Below are 21,314 nucleotides of genomic sequence, written 5' to 3'. Positions count from 1 at the left end.
TGTATTTTTCTGAAACATAATTTAGGTAATTAGTCTATACCACAGGTTCTGGATTAATTATATATTTTAGAAATATAACTTTCTTTTCATGCAAGGTACCAAAGAACCAAGCAACATAACTATTTGAATCCTGATGAATGTGTAATGAGCATGATTGATTTTTCTATATTATTAATATTTTATATTTATAATTTTTAAGACATAAAGCTTAGCCGGGCGGTGGTAGCACACGCCTTTAATCCCAGCATTCAGGAGGCAGAGACAGGTGGATCTCTGTGAGTTCGGGGCCAGTCTGGGCTACCAAGTGAGTTCCAGGAAAGGCGCAAAAATACACAGAGAAACCCTGTCTCAAAAACCCAAAAAAAAAAAAAAGAGACATAAAGCTTATGTTTAAATAAAAGCATTGTGATAAAAAAAAAAGTAGTGTTTTTATTGCTCTGTAAGGATATATCTTTATATCTAGATGCTTGAATTATCACCATTATTTGACATCAAAGTACTTAAAGATTATGTGCCTTTGGGTTTCAACATAAAAATTACTTTACACCAACTGAAAAAATAAATTCTGTAATTCTTTGCCCACATGAACTTTTCTGTCACTACTAACTACTCCACATACCAGGGTCATAAGAAGGTGGAGGGGGAGGAGGAAGTTTGCCCCCCTCTTTAAGTGCCTGATCAAGGCCTTTTGCTGCTCTTATGGTAGCAATGAATTCTTCATGCTTTCTTCTCCAATTAGATGGCTTCTTTGGTGGTTCTGGCTAAAAGTAAGAAAAAAACAACATCAAAATATACTTTTTAATATAGTGAAATAAAAGTTCAGTTAAAGCCATATTACGTTAAATGTTCTCTTAGCAGGAATCCATCAGTGATCTTTCTCAAATTAAAAATCTGCAGTCACACTGTGGAGCTTTTAAATTCCATTCTCCTCGAGGCAGATACTGTCAAGTCCTCTGCAGGGATGCAGCTGTATTTGTGACCCTACTCTGACTTTCTCCTTTCTCGGCCTTCTACAGGAAAACTGACCAGAACTAAAGGTTCTAAACTGGCTCTGGAGGAAGGAAACAGTCCACACTGTGGATGCCACTGGATTGTCTTTTATGAGTGAGATGCTGTCATCATCTCACAGAGTCTGTATTTATTCTGCAAGTGGATCATATTCCTAGTCAACTTCTTTCCCTGGCTTTTAGGCTTTCTGGGATAATTTTCCCTAGGTAGAGAAGAAATTATTCTTTCCCTCTCCAATTCCTGTGGACCTATAGGTCCTCTGATATGCAGAATTATTTGAAAAGTGTTAGTCAATTTACTATTTTCTGGGGTGTGTGTGTGTGTGTGTGTGTGTGTGTGTGTGTGTTGCTTTGTTTCTTTAATTATTATTCATTGTGTATTTTATTCATTCTGGTATATACTGTGACATAAAGAGTTCAACTAACTATTTAAAAAAAAGTCATGCTGTAGTTTCTGTACCCTTCGACTCCCTACTCCACCCTACCCCAATACTGAAATAAAACATTCACCATCAACTAGACACATGAGTGTAGATCTATACCTGAATATTCCTGTTCATCCCATTGCTTTGATGATCCTTGTTTGAGAACTAAGATTTTAAACACTAAAACCTTATGGCATTATTTGATATTTAACAGGGTAATCTTAAATCATGGCCATTTCCCAAGCTTTGCCTTACTCTTATACGTGCACTTTCTGTATCAGCTTTATAATTGGCGTGTCACTAAAAATAAAAACTATTAGTTTAACTAGAAAAATGTAACATTTCATTCATAAATGATCTAGGGAACCTAATCTTTATTATGTTGAATTGACCTATGTAAGTACATTTTATATGTTATCTCAATTGAACAAGTATTCATTTGCATCTTTTAGTATTTCAAGTATTTTTCATAGAATGATTCCTCTTTATTGTAAAATGTATTTCTAAATAATCTTACACCTTGTGTTGCTATTCTATACAAGATTCATCATGACTTAAGAGACTATTAAGTATACCAAACCTAGTATTTTTGTACATTTCCCATTTTTACTTTATTGTCTTAACTGTCCATAGTAATTTCTCAGTTGATTCCTATTTTCCAGTATGCTATAATTGCCAATATGCACACAGTTTCATTTTGTTTCTTTGAGTGTATCAGCTGGCATCTCAAGTATTGGTTGTAACTGAACCAGCTCCTAACTGGCTGATTCTACCACTTCTGCAATCTATCCACTAACCATGATACTAGCTTGTATTAGTCCAACTATTCTTAATGTCTTTATTTTTAAAATCAGGAAAATGCATTCAATCAAAGTCAAAAGACAGTTATTTAAAAAAACAAAAGCAAAACTAAAGAATAAGAATTAAAACCCCAACTCCCAGGCCTAGCTCTGGTCATGCAGCATATGTACAGGCCTAGACTGAAATGTGTAGTTCTCACACCTCATCCATAAAGCATCTCTTTATAGCAGATGGAGGCTCATACAGAGAGCCACAACTGCAGACAAGAGGTGACTGTGGTAGCCAACCCCAACTGATACAGCCATTAGGCAACCCGCTATCCCCAAGCCTCAGGGATAATCACAGAGAAGGAGACAGAAAGACCGTAAGAGTCAGAGGAACAAGACAACTGCTGCAAGACAGTGCCCACTAGACACGACAGGAGAGCTGCATCCATAAAACTAAAAAATATGCTTCCCTGAAGAAGACTAGCACAATGATGATACCAGCTGACATATCAAAGTAGATGGGAAAAGCCCCTAAGTTAAGAGCTACAGATAGCGTGTGGCTACTGAGAGAGGAAGAATCCATCTTCTCCTGGGATGAGCTCCTGTATAGGTTATCTAACCCCAAGAAGTCAACCCTGGACACATGAGCAATGTTAAATGAACTCAGTAAGTAGTACATACACATGTGTGTGCATGTAGTGTGCATATAACAATTAAAGAAGACATCATGAATTTGGGAAGAACTGCTGGGAAGGATGGGAGCCAGGAGTACTGTGTATACAGTGCTGATGTATGAAGTTCTCAAACTCACCTAGAAATGAAAAATAGCAAATGATGCATCGTTCTTACATGAAGAAATATAAAAAGAAAACCTTTGACAAGAAATTTGATAATTAACAAAAAATGCAAAGTATCTTTGAAGGGTTCACAACACGCCCCCACGGTCGCATATACCAGGTGGACACTTCCGCCTAGCCAATTCCAGTCAGGATAGGCATTTCCGGGTCAGGGCATCTCTCGTAACCAGGATACCTGGCGGACCTGGACACCTCCGCCTAGCAAGTTCCGGGTCAAGGCGTCTCGCGTAACCAGGATCCGTGATGTTACATGGCCACGTAAGCGCGCAATGTGACCATGTGATCTACGCACACACATGGAGTAGTGACGTGACCTGGTCACGCCCCCAGCCGGTTTTAAAGAGGAGCGCCATATTCCCGGTTCTCTTCTCTCTCTTTCTCTTCTCCACGCACGTGTCTCTCTCACAGGCCTGTACACTCTCTATCCCTTTATCTCTAATAAACTCTTATAAGTGGATTCTGTTGTGTTTCGTGACACTTCCTTGTAGGGTAAGAACACAACGCAGCTAAATAACTAACAATCTTTACAAAACAAAATAGCAACCAGCAAAAAGTCACAAAACTTGTATCATTTTTTAAAAAGTAAATTTATTATTTAAAATGTTTCCCACCAAAAATTTCCCAGGCCCATATCCCTATACTACTGAATTCTTTTAAAGTGTAACAACAAAGCAATATTCCCAAAAGATTTTATGAGAGCAACAAAAACTTTGTTAAAAGAAAAATTATAAACCTACTTCCCTCATGGATATATACGCAAAATCTTACATTAAGACTTTCTTAATTACAGTTAAATGGAGACATTTATCTGTTCCACAGTATCAGTAATCTAATGGCAAGGTGTACTGGTCTTTTCCACTTGTTTTCTGTACAGACAGATCTTTGTATCAATGAAAGCTGCTAACAGCCTTCTTATTATTTATTCATCAATGAATGTATTTGGTTTTTCTGGTGTGGCAAATAGGTCCATGAATGAAGCTGTGTGAAGAGAATTCTGAGCACTGGTGAGAAAACTCCAAGTAAAGAAGACAAGAGTCTTGTAACCTTTGGTCCTCCATAACATAGGTTGTTCTTGGAATGTTTTCGCACCCCTCCCAGATGTAACAATAAGAGTGGATTTCACTTTAGATCACCCATCATCTTATCCACTATTATACAGATGATGTTTCCTGACTACATTCAGCCTAAACTCATATGATTTACTCCTGTGACTGTATACAACTTGAACTCAAGTGAACTTTGCTCACATAACCTTGCTCTACCCTCAGAATATAAACTGTTTGATACCCTAAATAAAGTTGTCTATTGCATGAGACTTTAATCCACCTCATTTTTAGGCTCCATTCTCCAGGTTTACACCACCAACTAGAGCTGCAGTACTGGTGCAGCTACTTGGAAGAGATTTGAGGGAAGAAAAGCACAAGGAAACTGCTAGGCTACAAGAAACAACTCTCTTCTTGGGGAGGAACATGCTACTGTAAATAAGGCTCTGTGTGACTGCAGGTACTTACCTCTTACATGTCTATGGAGAATAGAAAGCCATTGCTGTGATTCCCCCACCCCTGTTCAAGTAACCACTTTTAGAAAGACACCCACTTTCTAATTGGGCCTCTTACCTTCAGGAAGGGTTCTGAAAACCTCTAGCACAGGGCCTGCTCCACTCTATTCCCCATCTCCCCCCTTTCTCCTTTCTGGCTTCTGTTCATTTTTAGCCCTGCCCATTCCAGATCCCACCAATACAAGTTTGCATAATTTACCTTGTGTCTAACATGGTGTAGTTATTAAGAAAGTTATACATCCTTAAAGAACTCACCTTAGAGAAATTACCTTTAAGATGAAAAGACCTCCCTCATGTATATCGTGTCAGATTCTTAGCCACAGAATCCCATAAACTTCCTACATATTCTTTTTGAGGTAATTTAGGCTGGATTTCAATTGCTTTAGGCAGTTCTTTATTTTATTTTATTTTTTTTCGAGACAGGGTTTCTCTGTTAGTTTTGGTGCCTGTCCTAGATCTCACTCTGTAGACCAGGCTGGCCTCGAACTCACAGAGATCGGCCTGGCTCTGCCTCCTGAGTGCTGGGATTAAAGGCTTGTGCCACCACTGCCCGGGTAGGCAGTTCTTATACACATAATCTGTGCATAATGTCCTGTCTTTAATTTTACCAAAACTAAAGTGTGTTTTATTGTTTAGGTGCTTGTGATTTTGTAGGATTTCCTTGAAACAGATAAATACAGTAAGAAGTATAGTACAATATACCAAAAGAATGCAGGAAGCATGGCTTTATACATTTATACCATTCCTTTATGTTCCATGGAGGTTTTTAGACATCCTGCAAAGGCTTAAACATAAATGTGGAAGTAACTGTTATTTCTAATGAGCAGGCAAAAAGAGCTATTTTTACTTCCTTTTGTATGGTTTGATATGTTAATATCAGATTATTAAAATTACATTCTCTCAAAAACAAAGTATAATACAATGTTAAAGTCTTCTAATTGCTTTTCAAACTTCAATATGTATGTGACTCACCCAAAAATCTTGTAAACAGCAGATTTTAATTCAGTGTATATGTGAGGCCCAAGATTCTGCATTTCTAACAAGTTCTCAAATAATGCTGCTATTAATGCACTATGGACCACACTTTAGGGAAGAATAAGCAATAAACTGCTTCATATAGTTTTTACTTTGCTTTTACTCTTAAAGTGATTAAATAAAACTTTGCTAAAAGCAGAGTAACTTCTGAATATTACAATCTTATGTAATGTCCACAACAACCCCATAAGACACCACTTCTATTAACACTGTACAACTGTACATACTGCTTTATGCTTCCTAGTCAAGTCTCACATCTTCCCTGCAAATATACACAGACAGCAAAACAAAAATAAACATTTGATTAACTTAGGTTCAATAACTTTTTCTAAGAAGATGAGCTACTGGACACAGGGCCTGGGAACTGAACCTGTGGTTCCTCTGAAGACTACCAAGTACTTTTAATTGCTAAGTTATCTCTCCAGTCCCAATTTAACTTAAAAAAACCCACTTTATTAAATTTATTTTATCTGTTATTTAAATTAACTCACAATAAAAGCATCACACAGCTAGTTTAAGGGAGCCACTCAAATGCTTGTTCCATTTTAAACTAGCTCCCAGTGAAGTTCTATACAGCTAGACTGACAACCTGTAGAGTTTTCCATATAGTTTTACACTTCATATCAATGACATTTTTATTCATTCATCTGTTTTCCATTAAAATAAGATTTAGGTTTCTGATATTTATTCTAAACACATAACATGGAATTTTGTTTACTCTACCCAGAGTAACATTCATTACTCATTTGATTTTTTCAGTAAGTGTAATAACAAGGTTTATAGTGTTCCGAAGCTTATACTTACCCTGGGTTTAAGAGGTTTGACTGTGGGAATATCAGTGCCTTCAGCTCTCTGCCTGCTGGAATCAAAAGTCTTCCTTTTTTTAGTGGCAGTTTTCTGGCAAATGGGTCCATGCTTTTTCTGTTAAAATGAAGAAATGCAGCATAATATTTTCTTTTCTACAGAAGAGAAGACCGCAAAACTAAAAATTCAGTCCAGCTTATACACCACATTAAAAAACCCAGAGGGAAACAGTTCTATCTTTCCTTAATTAAGCTTTAAAACACACACACACACACACACACACACACACACACACACACACATACACACACACACCCTACCTACCTTTCAGGAAACTAAAGAAATGCTATCCTAAAATTTCATCAGAAGTCACTTAATATTCCAGTTTTCACTGTTGCTAAGAATAAGCAATAATGAAACAATTCAAAGATACTTCAATGAAAAGTCCTTAGTAAACACAAAATATAAACATGAGAAAAACCATGTAAGGGGAGACTGATTCAGTCTCAGGGTTACAAAAGTTACCCCACTGGTAGTTGGATTACATACGGTAACATAAAAATAGATTAATACAACACTAACCCAAAATAACGAGTGGAGTGGTCAGATTTGTGTCCTTCCCATACAATTATCCCTTTTCTCCTAGAATTCAAAACTTTTTCCTCCATCTAGAACTCAAGCTTGCTTTCTTCATCTAAGACTTTTCTTGTAGTATGTAAACATCTGCATCTAAATTGTTAATAAATGCTAACTCATTTGTTCATTTTAAGCACACACAGTTAAAACTTATCTCAGCTAATCTCCAAATAACCAGTTCTCTAGAAAAACAAAATTCTCCCTCCACTACAGAAAGTTTGCTGACTGATGTCATTGTACTGAATGTACCTTTGTTCCTTTCACATTTCAGTAAGTGCTCATGAAATGGGCACTGGGATGTCTGTCTGAGGAAAAAAAGAAAAGAATTGGCCCATTTAGTACTGAAGCCAATCATGAACCCGCTGTCTATCTGTATTTGGTTTTAGCTTTATTTCAATCAACACTGGACTACAAATGCTCTTAAATAAAAAGTTTGAAGATGTACTTGTGTGTGTATGAGCATGTATGTTTAAATATGTACGTGTACCACATGCACGCCTGTTATCTACAGAGGTCAGAAGAGGTTGTAGGATCCCCTGGAAATGGAGTTATAGAGGCTTGTAAGACACCATCAGTATGGGTCCAGGAAGCAGGACCTGGGTCCTTTGCAAGGGCAACAAGTGCTCTTAATTGTTGAACCATCTCTTCATCACCTAGAATGTATTTTTTAAATATCTTTTTTTTTTCTTTTTTCTCTCTTGACACAGGGTTTTACACTATAGCTCAGGCTGGCCTTAAAACTTGTAGCTATCTTCCTTCTCTGGATTTCCATGTGTTAGGATTAGAGGTACTACCCACTGCTTTTGGCTCTACTTCTCATAAATCATAAAATAATGCTAGCAGGCAACTTTCTAGTAGTCTCACATATATATGTCTGTTCTTGGAAAGTTAGCAGTATATGTCAAGGGGATGTGCTGCCTACTTAGAAATTGTATTATACAAACTGCAGTTGTTTTAAACTTTGATATCATTTAATGAAATATTTAAATCGGGAGGTATATGATTTTTATTTTCTTCTGTAGAAACTAAGTGGCATATTTTAAAAATACTTTGTGAAGAAATTGCTGAATGTACTGACAGTATTTCTAAATGATTACAAAAAAGCCATCATTATTTAGAAGGTATCTGTAATCAGAACATTTTCAAGCATTAATTCCTACCTATCCTTAAGAGAAGTAGCTTGCAAGATCCACAGTAGACTGTGCCAGAACTCCAATTAGCAGACTGATACTTTAAAAACATTAATATTAAATTACTAGTAACTGCACATTTTATTTGAGATTAAAGAAGATACAAAGGCATGATTATTATTCTACATATACCTGAGTAATTTTATCAATATTAATTAAACATGTTTCTATTCAATGTTTACATGATAAGCAGATGAAATTAACACATTTTTAGCTGCATTTTTATACTGTTAAAACAACAAAATCTTTGCTTTGGATGATTTCAAACACAGGAAGAAAACAGAAAGAGTGACAGTATTTATTCCTTATACTGCTTATCAATTCCTCACATTTTAGCAAAATATCCTGCTCATGTAGTACTTTTAAAGCAAATTCTAGAGATTATAACATTTTTGTTAATACAGTCTCATTTATATTCATGAAGAGTTTTGCCTCAAATTTGTGTTTTGTGTTTCTAACTCATAATATTCCTACTATTCCTACAAAGCTGGAAGATTTAGTGTATAAAAGCAGAGCTCAGAAGTTCAGTCATTTTCAGAGGAAACTAATTTTCAAAGATTATCCTGTGAGTCCTCCATAACTTTTGCACAACTGTCCTCAAGCACGAAATGATCACAGATCTACTAGGTTCCAATGCACACAGGCTAGACTCCGCCTACTCACCAGTGCCAATGGAAAGAATGTTCTTCCACAAATCTTGCAAGGCAACAGTTCTCCAACCTGGACAACACCTCCATTTTCTAAAACACAAAATAATCCAATTAAAATCTTTCACAAATCAAATTGCAAAATTTTAACTTTTAATGTTTTCTCTTAGGTCTTAGAGGTGAGTTGGGAGCTCTTATTTAGAAGTTACACTTCAAAATGAGCAAAATCATCAATAAAATGGCCTAAGGCTTAGAGTGATCAGTGACCTGAAATATAACAGTACACATAAAACAATGCTAATCCAAGCATAACCAAATTGATATGGTTGGAAACATAGTTTTCTTCTACTTATGTCTACTGTAAAGACAAAGAATTCAGAATCAGATCTAACTTAATAACAGCTCTAAGACATGAAGAACTATCACTTAAGAGTAGTTAATCATCCTAAGCTTATCTGGGAGCCTAGAATCAAAGGAATCCTGTTTTATTATCAACAGATAACACAAAATATAAATTCCCAAAGTTAAGATCATCTAGTTATACTGTGATCGGACAGGGAAAAATTTAATCAATAAAAAAAGAGATCATCTAGTTATGTAACCTCCAAGTCTTCTGTAAATTATTCATTTTTACACACACATATAATACTTATATTATAATCACCCATTAGACTTTTACATTGAGGTAAAATTGGTCCCAGTTAACTAAATAATAAATAGCTAGCTACAATCTTTATACCATTAAAGTAGCCTACCATGTACCATCATACAAATTTTATTGCTGAAATGATTCAAAAGAAAATAAAACTATGTTCTCCGGGACACTACACAGCTGATTTAATAAATATTTTATTTTCTACTAAGTATTAAACTTAAACTTAACTTTACACCTATACTTTTCTAAAAGTGAACTGCAAACCTGTAAAATTACCCACATATCTTCCTGATGAAATTACACTGATTATGAAAGCTCTCTATCTATATAAAGAAATATTAGAAAAAAAATGTTCTGTTTAAAGTAACAAACTCCTGAAAAAAATGCACAATTTGACTCCATAAAATATGTCCTTCAGTCATTAGGTGAGTCCACAGAAAAACAATATAGTGATCCAAAATAGAGCAGTCAGAAGGAACTCAAACGCAGTCACAGAAGGGCTCTTGTTCTCAGTTGCCTAGTACCCTACTGCCCTAGTTCAGGTGAACAGTGACTATTTGGAATCTCAGGTGGAGGTGAAATGTCTGGACAGTAGAAAGCTGACATTAGAAAAGCAAATCTAAGGTTCACCTGATGTTTTCCTCCCCTGGTACTGGCATTAAAACGGGTTACTTAAGAGGAACCTCACCGACTGGACTATGAAAGCTGAAGTAGTTTCCATATAGAACCTCAGTAAGTTCATTAAGACAAGAATGTCTTTAAATTAGTGAGTCAAAGTAACAGAACATGCTTAATAATATTTTAAGCTTCCTGAGTTTTCATATATTCTTTTAAATATAAAGCAATGATTTAAAAATTAAACAGTATAAATGTTAAAAAAAATTCATAGTTCACTTGCTTAAAAGCATCTTTCTTTAGTTATCCACTTATTAGGTCCATTATAAATCAAAACCTCAGGATAATTTCTGAGGCAGCAGGTACGGCTTAGTGGTAGGTGCTTAGCATGCCTAAAGGCACAGGTTTAATCACACTACACACACACACACACACACACACACACACACACACAAGCATATGCACATTCCTTTAACAGTTAACCATTCAGAAAAAAATGAATTCACTGATATGATCTGAATGGCTATTTGAGTTTCTACTGGTTACCAGACACATACTGGAGCACAATGGTGAAAAACAGAATCATTGCTCTCATAAATCCAGCACTATCCACTTATTTCTCTATTCACTCCAGGAGGATAAAATCATCTCTCATGTTTTCAATAAAAAACTTAAAACTTAATGGCTGCCATTGGTTTACCATATGATAAAATTTGATTTGGGGAATTCTCTCAAGTCATCAAACATGTTAAAAATGTTTTTAAGGAAAAAAATCACTGGCACTAAAAAAAAATATAAAAAGGAATATATACAGCAGAAATAATCTTAGGCTATGTGATACACTCCTACAATCCTGGCACTCTAGAGAGGCTAAGATGTGAAGATCAGGGCTTTTAAGGCCAGTTTGGCTTTCTTAGCAAGACCCTGTTTCAGAGGGGCAGGGGAAAGGTAATGTCTTAGTTAATTTTCTATTGCTGCAAATATACCATGACCAAGGCAATTTGTAAACAAAGAGTTTATTGGGGGGTTATGGTTTCAGTGGTTAAGTCCATTACTATCATGACAGAGAGCATGGGAGCAGGCAGGTAAGCAGGGATGGTGCTGGGGCAGTAGGTGAGAATGTTCATCTTAACACAACCAAAGGCAGAGGGGGAGGGAGGGGCCGGGGGAGGCAGGGGAGGAGGGAGGGAGCACACAAGCTAACTGGGAATGGCATGGACTTTGAAAAGTCAAAGCCAGCCCCCAGTGAAATGTGACTCCTCCTACAAGCAGACCACATCCTTCCCAAACAGTTCCACCAACTGGGGACCAAGTATTCAAGCACATAAGCCATAGAGGCCCGTCTCATTCAAACTACCACATTCCACCCCCTAACCTCCAGAGGCTTATGGCCATATCAAAATGCATTTTGTTCAACTTCAAAATTCCCCAGTCCTTCAGTCTCAGCACAGTTTAAAAGTCCAGTCTCTTCTGAGACTAAGATATTCTTTTAACGGTAACCCCTATAAAAGGAAAAAGCAAACTACATACTTCCAACATACATACTTCCAAACTACAACTTCCAAGTGACAGAGGCAATATTAGGCTGTCTTAGGATCTCTTCTAGCAATAAAAGTAGTCCAAAAGCCTTCAATTTAGGGGTATTCTTAGGACCAATGAAAAGGCAGCCACATTCTTGGCTAAACTATCCTAAGAATGTTCTCTACCTCAGTTGTTAATATTGTTTCCTCTGAAACCTCCTCAGCCTCCTCCATAGTCCACAGTGCTCTCAGCACCACTGTCTTCAAAACTCCTACTGGGATGGCCCATAAGCCCTCACCTTACAGCCTTCCATCATTTTCCTGGTTCAGGATGGCCCATAAGCCCTCACCTTACAGCCTTCCATCATTTTCCTGGTTCAGGATGGCCCATAAGCCCTCACCTTACAGCATTCCATCATTTTCCTGGTTCAGGATGGCCCATAAGCCCTCACCTTACAGCCTTCCATCATTTTCCTGGTTCAGGATGGCCCATAAGCCCTCACCTTACAGCATTCCATCATTTTCCTGGTTCACGGTCCCAAAGTCTTCCACAGGCCTTCAAACAATATGGCCAGGCCTGTCAGAGTAATAGCCCACTTCCTGGTACCAACTCCTCTCTGTTATTTCTCTATTGCTGTGAAGACATTATGACCATGGCACCTTACAGAAGAAAGTTTATTGGGGGCTTACAGTTTCAGAGGGCGAGTCTATGACAATTATGGCGGAGAGTATAGCGGCAGGCAGGTAGTCAGGACACTGGAGCAGCAGCTGATAGCTTACATGCTGAGATAGCAACCACAAAGCAGAAAAAGCTCTAGCTGGCAATGACATGGGCCTTAAAACTTCACAGCCTACTCCTAGTGACATATCTCCTCCAACAAAGAAGCCACGCCTTCTAATCCTTCTTGAACAGTTCAACCAACTAGGGACCAAATGTTAAATGATATGAGCCTATGGGGATGCCATCCTCATTTAAAGCACCACAGGTAATAACCTCAATAAAAGGGGGGAAAGTTTTTCAAAATAAGAAAAACACAAATTTCTAATTTCCTTTTGATTTACCAACATGTGCATATCAATTGATACCAAGACCTACTAAAAACTTACACAAAGTGGTTATGATAAATAAATTAGGTCTCAAAAACCAAAAGCTACATTTTGTTCTATGAAATCATTTAAAAGGTATAACAGTAATAGCAGTACAGTGCAGTAGAAAAATAACTGGAATCTGTCTTATATTATCTAACTTTAAGTTGCAGCTCTCTGGTATAAAATAAGGATATTAAGTTACATGATGCATGTGGCTTTTTTATCTACAACATATCAAAATATAACAAAACATCACAACTGCCTTAGTAGGAAATATGAATGGATTAACAAAACACTTCCGTCTCTTGTATTTTTTAAATTCCTCAGATATAAGAATGAATAAGCCAATGCGTATGGAAAACAAACACCTCATGTAGTATGTACTATGCTGGTGAAATCACTTCCAAGTGTCCAGACAGAGAACTGAGAATGTCAACAATCTATACCAAGAAAATGTACTCTTTCTCCTTGTTAGAGGGCATCATCAGTTGAACTAGAAATAACTATGTACCTAATCATATGGATAGGCTCAGCTTAGCATCTGTCACATATGGATAATATGCATTAAATCTACCTAAAATTTACAATTAGGATGTCACATAATAAAATGCTTTACCTTACATAATACTCATACTTTCTGAGTTATGCAAACTCCACTAAGCTCTCCTCAGTGCCAAAATCTAACAAATCTTAAAGCACATAAAAATACGGCAGAGTTGACATTGAAGCAACTTGAAAATTGTAGCAAAGACCAAACACGTTGGAAAAAAGCACTTGAATCAATTGGTGAAAACATGTCAATAAAGACTTTATTGTGCCACAGGTACCCTGCATGGATGGACAATGATTCCTCCAAAAGACATGGAATATTAAATGAAAATTTCAGTGCCACATATAGTTACTGGTCATAGAAGTCCTACAGGCCCATAAACCAACAAAGATATTGCCATTGCTCTTGATTGATTGCCCACTATTACTAGATGGTAAGACCCTACTGCCAAAGAAAGGACACCCTTTGGCTACAAGACATGTAGACATCATGCTACATGACCTGAAAGCTAGAACTGACCTGAAAATTTCTTCCCTGGTGGCAAGCTTTCAACAGTGCAAAAGGGTGCTACGGAGGTGTCTTAGGGTTTAACTGCTGTGAGACACTGTGACTATGGCAACTCTTACAAAGGGAAACATTTAGTTGGGGCTAGGTTGCAGATTCCAAAGTTTAGTCCATTATCAACCATTGTAGGAAGAAGTATGGTGGCACAGAGGCCACCATACCAGACCAGCTGGACAAAGCTGAGATTTCTACATCTGGGGCAGGAGGCAGCAGGAAGAGACAGTGACAATGTGTCTGGCTTGAAACCTCAAAGACACATCAAAGCCCACCCTCAGTAACACACTTCCTCCAACGAGGCCACGCCACCTAACAGTGCCAATCCCTATCAGCTTATGGCAGTCACTTTCATTCAAACCACCACAGGAGGCCACTGGGGGAGAAAAAATATATGCAGTCTTATCCAGTGATGGACTCAGATGTTATAATACCAACCTGCCTGGCAATAGTTGCATGAAGGATATGAGGAAACCAACTACTTTTTAATTGGATTTCAGGCCTGATCAATGGGATGGATTCATGACTGGTACCGTAAATCTGGTCAAAAGTCCCTGGCTCAAGGGCCGTGGACTCCAGAAGGAGCCTATAACTGTTGTCTCACTAAACAGATATATTGTCAGTGTTCTAAATATTTACATTTATATCCATAGATCAGTACTGTCTTCAGCTTGGCTAGAGAAGCTTCTTCTCAAGTGGGTAGTTGTTTATGTAGAGATTCAAAAGCAGTCAAAGTGCTGAGAATAAGTGACTGCTGAGGACTTAACCAGGATTCAGAGAGTATCTCAGAGAAAGGTGTTAGAAGAACGTAACAAGTGAAAGATGGGAAGGACTGCGATGAAATGCTTTTCACTGGAAAAGAAACAGACACTGCACTTAGAAGTCACCGAAGGTACATTATATGCATGTATATAATGAGCCTGGACTCAACGGTTATTAAAATAATAAATAAGGAAAAAATATGAAGACATGGGGATGTGTTGGCAAGTGTCTCTGGGAAGTAGGAACGAAGAGTCTGGGTGGATATGATAATACACTGTACACACATATAAAATTGCCAAAATATAAGAAAAATATTTTATTTAAAAATACTTTAATATTTTTAAATACTTTAGTATTCTAAAACTCAGAAAACCAACCTTGGTAAAACTTATCTAGCACAAACTTGATTCTGTTAAGAGTTCTAGTATGTATTAGCTTCAAAACTTGTATAAGGCTTGAAATTATACTTTTATGTAATACTAGTATATAATATTGGTGAGATGAAATAATACACTATCCAAAATAGTTGTAATACTCTAAATTGTATACAATTCATAGGAGAAACAATTTGAAAAGAAATTTTGGAAAACAGAAGCAATTCTGGTATCCATTATGTACACCAATTTGCTTACAGGCGGTCTTATAAATTATAAAGGACCACAGCTCATCTGAAACCAACTTTTAGCATGTAACAGAACTCTTGAATTTATTATATCACTTTCTTCCCAAGATCCTTTACAGACGGTCTCCTTTCAGACCTACTATCTCCAAAATGTCTTAAAATTTCCCTTTTCAAATCTCGTTAGACTTCCACATATACACATGTTATTCTGTGCATAACCTTCACCCTCCATACCACTTGAATTATCTGACTTTGGATTAATAAATATAATTTAAAAGATTAAAATTTTCTTAAAACACTCAAGCTTTCTCTAATTTCCAGCTCTCTCTCAATCAATATCTTATCTCAGAATAATTCTGACTTTTCTTAATCTAGGGTTTCTTTTACTGCAGTGACATTGACCTAGTCAACTACAATCCAAGAAACTAACTTTTATCTTGACATGCTTTCTCAAAGCCACATTTTCATAGTTAATGTCAGAGTATAATTATTCAATTTATTGTCAATCTCTTAGTATGTCTAATATACAAGCTCAATTTTTTCTTTGTTAAGTGTATACATGGAAAAATCACCGCACCTAAGGGCTGGTTCCAGGCATCCACTGAGGAGCTGAAAAGGGATGTGGCAGACACAGAGACACTGCTCTATGTTCCTTCCTAGTCTCATTTCCCTCTCTACCCAGTCTGAACAGAAACCTGTTTCTCCTTTTCATAAATCGGTCTCAAACTCCTTATTATACAGGCAAATATTTATGAAATGTTATATTAAACAAAGTTAAATGAGTTTTCTTACTTCCTCAATTAAGAAAAAAAATAGATGTAGAGTGCTGGTATTTTCTTACACTCATTTCATCAGTAATCATTTTACACCCTGGAAATACTTAAGACCAATGTCCTGAGTAGTATATTTTCAAGTACTGACATTGTTTGGCTAGTCTCTGCCTCTCTGTCACTCCCTACACGATTACAGACACACTTTCTAAGCCTATCCACTAAATTAAAGCGGGCCTCTTACTTGATTCAACAAATACTAGTTGATTTTCTTGCATTAGATAAAATGTTCTAAGACATATTCAGCTAAAGACAAAATAATAAAATGAAATAAAATAAAAACAAAAACCCTAATCTTACAGAGACCCTACTCTTCAAATACTAGGGAGAAAAGTGAATTGAAACTAATAAAATGTCAGGGGATTAACCACAAAAAGAAGAAAAAAAAAAGAATATGGGAAAGATAGCCAAGGCTATCTTTGGGAAGTAGACAAGATCAGGGAAAACTAATAGTAACAGAGACTAAGAAATGGGAGGTAACCACTCACCATCAATCTATTAACTGTCATGTTTAACCACCTCTTCTGAACCCTCATTGACTAGGCTTTTCCATAACATAAGATCCTGTTCACAAATCTTTTGACTTTTAATGTTCTTCCTCTTTAGGCTACTGTATTTCTCCCCAATCCTAAATTTCCCAGGTTTCAACATCTAAGCAGGATTTGGCAGGTTAGAACTAGATTTCCTACCTACACTCAAATAATGTTTCTTCTAGTTCATTTGTTTCTTCATAAATATTGTTTCTTCCCCACATTCTTTTTTTTTTTTTTTGGCAAGTTTTAAAACTTCTCTAAAAACTCTGCCCATTGAATTTCCCATTCTACCTAACCCCAAAATATGGGATTTTATAAGCAGCTTCTTTTCTCACTTTGTTAAGTATGATTTGCCTAGGCAATGGCTCCCTCTTGCTAGTGATAACCACTAAAACTTTCAGGTAAATAATTTCCAAGTTAACTCTGAGGTATGTTTATTTTAAATCTGATACTCCCAAGTACTACACAAACATATTTCAAGCCAAAGGCATTAAGTCAGGAATCTTTTTTCTCTCTTGTAACAAAAAGTCGTAGCTCATTTTCCAATCTCAGAACTATCTCCCAAATTTACCCTCCCTTTGATTTTACTCTACATTTGCCATAGGTTTTTTTGTTTTTGTTCCCCCACCCCACCCCCCGAGACAGGGTTTCTCTGTGTAGTTTTGGTGCCTGTCCTGGATCTCACTCTGTAGACCAGGCTGGCCTTGAACTCATAGTTTTAATCTTCACTATATATATATATATATATATATATATATATATATATATATATATATATGCATTTGAGGTCTCTGCTTTTGTTCCAGTCTATCTTGGGCACAGTTATGTGGGACTCACCTGGTAGGCCAGGAGAGATGGCATGCAATGTTTTAGCTATAACTGAATACTCTTAAGCATCTAACATGCTTCCTTAGTCTTTACCCATTGAATAAATATGTACTTCAATGCACTTGACATTTAACTAATGTTTTTTTTTCTGTGCATGTTTAATACTTAATAGAGTCAGTCAGATTTAATGTTTAATAGCTTTGCTTTTTATAGCTGAGATAACTGAGATTCTGATTTGAGTAATATGCCCAAATTGTGGATTAGAGAACTGGCCAAATGGTAAAGAGTACTAGCAAGTACTTTTGCTCTTGCAAAGGACCTAGGGTTCCAATCCCAGTATCAACATGGGGGTTCACAACGGCCAGTAACTATAGTTCCAGGCGATTTGATGCTTCCTTTTGATCTCTGCCAGCACTAGGCGTAGACATAGTACATGTACATACATGTAAGCCAAACACTCATAAACAAAAACATAAATTTTCAAAAAAATGTACATTCCCAAATCATAGAGAAAAAATAAAAAAGACAACAAGAAAATAATAGTTTAGATAAAAGCTTCTTTGAACCTTTCTGGCCATTAAAATACCTGAATTCCAACTCAGCATCAATCAAAAGCCACGGCAATGACAAACAGATGAATACTACTAACAAAGATGTATAGTTATTCAGTAAACCAGTACACATTTATACTAAGCTAAAACAAAAGATAAGCATTAACAAAGCATGATGGCAGACTTCTACTAGGTAGGTGTGACAACACAGAAGAGCAATACTAAGATAATAAATGCAGCAGTCCAGAAGAGGAGTGGCCTGCCTAATGTCTGCCATAGTTGTTATAGCATATCTTAGGATATTAGGAAGGCAATGACAATACTGTCTGTAAGGATAAAACCTTAGACTTTATCACCTCAATCTTACAGATGATAAAACTTGTAAGATATTAGAAGTCCCCAGCTCTAAAATGACTTCTACGCTCCTTAGGTGCATCCAGGGTATACTTTCACACAAAAAGGGATCAAAGGCTTTTCTCTAAGCTGTGCAAAAGTTCTGCTATGGGTTATACAAAATTGTAACAACACTGGTTTAAAATACAGTATGCAATTTAATAATTCACTTTGTGACAATTCCAGAGACATAAAAGTCACAGAAGATCAAAAATAACATAAATGGTATATGATTTATAAGTAAGCAATAAACATTTACTTTAAAAGAGTAAAAATAGCTTGGAAAGAACTTTTTCAAGAGACCAGTAACTACTTTCAACTAAAAATGTAAGTCAAATGTCAAAGAATATTTTTGCTAAATGACAAAGATACAGTAAACAAACTTGAACATTTTTACAATACATTGTCCTATAAATTCCAATAATGAAGAAAGCTATCAAATAACTTACAAAGTAAAAGCATGGGTGAATAAATTAATGAATGAAGTCTGCAAAATGTGATGTAATAGGAACTGATTTTTTTTTTTAAGGAAGGTGGGGGTGGGGTGGGGTTGAAGCCAGAAAAAGCGCACTGTTTTCCAATCAACAGAACACCCTGAGCGTTTATTATGTTGAACTACTTGAAATTGCCAATATTCAGCTGTTCTGCCAGACAAAAAGAACTATTTTCTTACATTTCAACCTCAATCATTACAATTAAACACATTTAATGATGGCATCCTATTTTGTTAGGAAAAAAAAAAAAATCAAAGCGTCAAAGGGTTGGTACTGCTTGACACAAACCAGACTCAGAAATCATGCTCATTCCATATTAAACCAGGATCCATATATTCTATACACACACACACTCAGGTGACTGAATAGTATGATAGTTTTCAATTATATTTTCAAAATTTCTGACTTACATTGCAACAGCAATATTAGCACAGCTTAAAATGTTAAGTTTCTTAGAATGGGTAGAGCTTTGGCTATACTTTTATTCTTTGCATGCATAGGATGAGTAAATGAAACATTGGGTGAATATTTCTTCCACAGTAAATGTTGATCAGTAAAAATCTGGGAAGTGTTCTAAAACATTCTTCATGCACTATAACATTATAAAAATTCTGGAACCCATGTTTCAGCCCTGTTTTCTATATATAGTCTCTACACCAGTATAGTTTTAAATAATTAAAATAAGCTGCCTGCAGAGGCTCCCAAAAAAGATTTTTGAAAGGAAGTCTTTACAATTTCTCATTTCATGTAAAGTTGGATGGTACATCAAGACCTTCACAGGTCACAGTAAACTGTAGCTGGGCCCATATGTGGTCAACTGGAATTCTTTATCGCCTTCAAGGTGTTTGGTGAGGGCTTCATTGCAAAATAAAACTATGAAATAAAATCCATAATCATACTATTGCATTTTCTTTCTGGTGCACTTAAATTACTGAAAGAAAGTTATCAGTTACCACTTTTCACTTCAAAACACGTCCTGAAATAACTATCTATAATACAAGAAAATGAAAGGCTCGGTGCCCCTGCTCATTCCAAGTATGTTAAGTGGTGGAATTTTTTTTTCTTTTAAAGTAAAACAAACCAACAAAACCAGGATCCAAAAATTCTGAAAGCTTGTTTATCATAAATGTACACTGTCTTTTTTAATCTTAAAGCTGTTGCTACCACTGCTAGGTTGGTTTTTTGTTTTCTTCCCTCCCTTTGTTTTTAAACGAATGTTGTCCTCAGACAGGATTAAAATGGATGAAAAGGGAGAAAAAGTGAAAGAATTGGGAACAAAGCAAAATCTGAAGCCATGGTTACACCACCAGGAAAAAGAGAAGATAAGGAACCAAAGCTGGCTCTTCCCTAGTTAGTCCTCGTGAATAAACCATCAGGCTGGAGCTATTGTTCGCGGTGTAGAGCTGGCCAGGGACACTTCCTTGGAGATGCTCTGGCATCCCTCCGACCAAGACGCGGCAGAAATGGAAGGAAGGCTACCCAGGAATGCCCAAGGTGTGTGTCGGGAGCTAGCAGGAGGTGGGGCGAGTCCTGCGGGGCCAGCAGGGGCTGGCGACCCGGACCTCGCGAACATTAACCGAGAATACAGTTTGCAAAGATATTAAAACCTCACCAGAGACGCTGACTCCCCAAAGGAGACTCGGGGGTCAGGAAGGACCCGGTAATGGTGGGAAGGCCTTGCAGGAGAGAGGACGAGGGGCTCCCGACCCCGCGGGGAAGCCGCGGACCGTGCGCCGCTGGCAGCCCGCGGTCACAGCTCCGGCCCCGGCATCGGCGGGCGCGGGGACCTCGGCGCAGTGCCGGCCGGCCGCACTCGCCCCGGGAGCCCCGGCCCCTGTCGCCCCGACCCGCTCGAGCCCCGCGGCCGCATCCCCCGGCATCTCACCTTCCAGCCCCTCCATGGCGCACCGCCTCGGGCTCCTCCGGCAGCGCCCGCCGCCGCCGCCGCCCAGCTCTGGCTGTAGCAACCCAGCCGCGCCTCCCACACGCTAACATCCAGCTCTCCCATTGGTCCACGTTAGCTGGGGCGGGGCTACGGAGGGCGGGGCCGCGCCTCCGGCGGTCTCCAGGGAGAACGCTCCCTACACCAGGTTTTTCCAGCCGCCCTCCCTGGGAGCAGCGGCGGCTTCACTCGGCGTTCCTGAGATCCTGCCACGCCTTTGTTCCACTCCAGCAGCCTTTACCCCCCACCCCCTCCGACCTTGTTTTCCTGCCTAGAATACCTCTGCACCTCTGGAGCTCCTCATCTCCAGTCAATACAAGGATGTCTTTTTGCGGTCCCTAGGAACGGAGTGGCTCTTGTAGCAATCTAAAGGAGCCTAGGTCCCACATCCTCCAAGGTTCTCTATTTAGTCAAACATCCCCCGG

General features: G+C 37.7%; 1 protein-coding gene across 2 annotated transcripts in view; it reads right to left on the bottom strand.

Annotated features, from left to right (window-relative positions):
• The window catches only part of Zc2hc1a (zinc finger C2HC-type containing 1A), a 39,803-nt gene extending 18,863 nt beyond the window's left edge, over positions 1 to 20,940 (bottom strand). For both annotated transcript variants that reach the window (XM_028890409.2, XM_028890408.2), the window contains exons 1-4: positions 20,833 to 20,940; positions 8,964 to 9,040; positions 6,475 to 6,591; positions 620 to 761 (exon numbers count right to left, since the gene is read on the bottom strand). In XM_028890409.2, the coding sequence (XP_028746242.1) occupies positions 620 to 761; positions 6,475 to 6,591; positions 8,964 to 9,040; positions 20,833 to 20,848 (352 nt within the window). In that variant the 5' untranslated portion in view covers positions 20,849 to 20,940. The remainder of the gene's footprint in view (positions 1 to 619; positions 762 to 6,474; positions 6,592 to 8,963; positions 9,041 to 20,832) is intronic.
• Between the last annotated feature and the right edge of the window lie 374 nt (positions 20,941 to 21,314).

Source organism: Peromyscus leucopus, chromosome 2 (assembly GCF_004664715.2).
Source record: "Peromyscus leucopus breed LL Stock chromosome 2, UCI_PerLeu_2.1, whole genome shotgun sequence".
Taxonomy (NCBI): domain Eukaryota; kingdom Metazoa; phylum Chordata; class Mammalia; order Rodentia; family Cricetidae; genus Peromyscus; species Peromyscus leucopus.
Note: the sequence above shows the minus strand (reverse complement) of the source record. Positions and strands in the feature narration are given on the sequence as shown.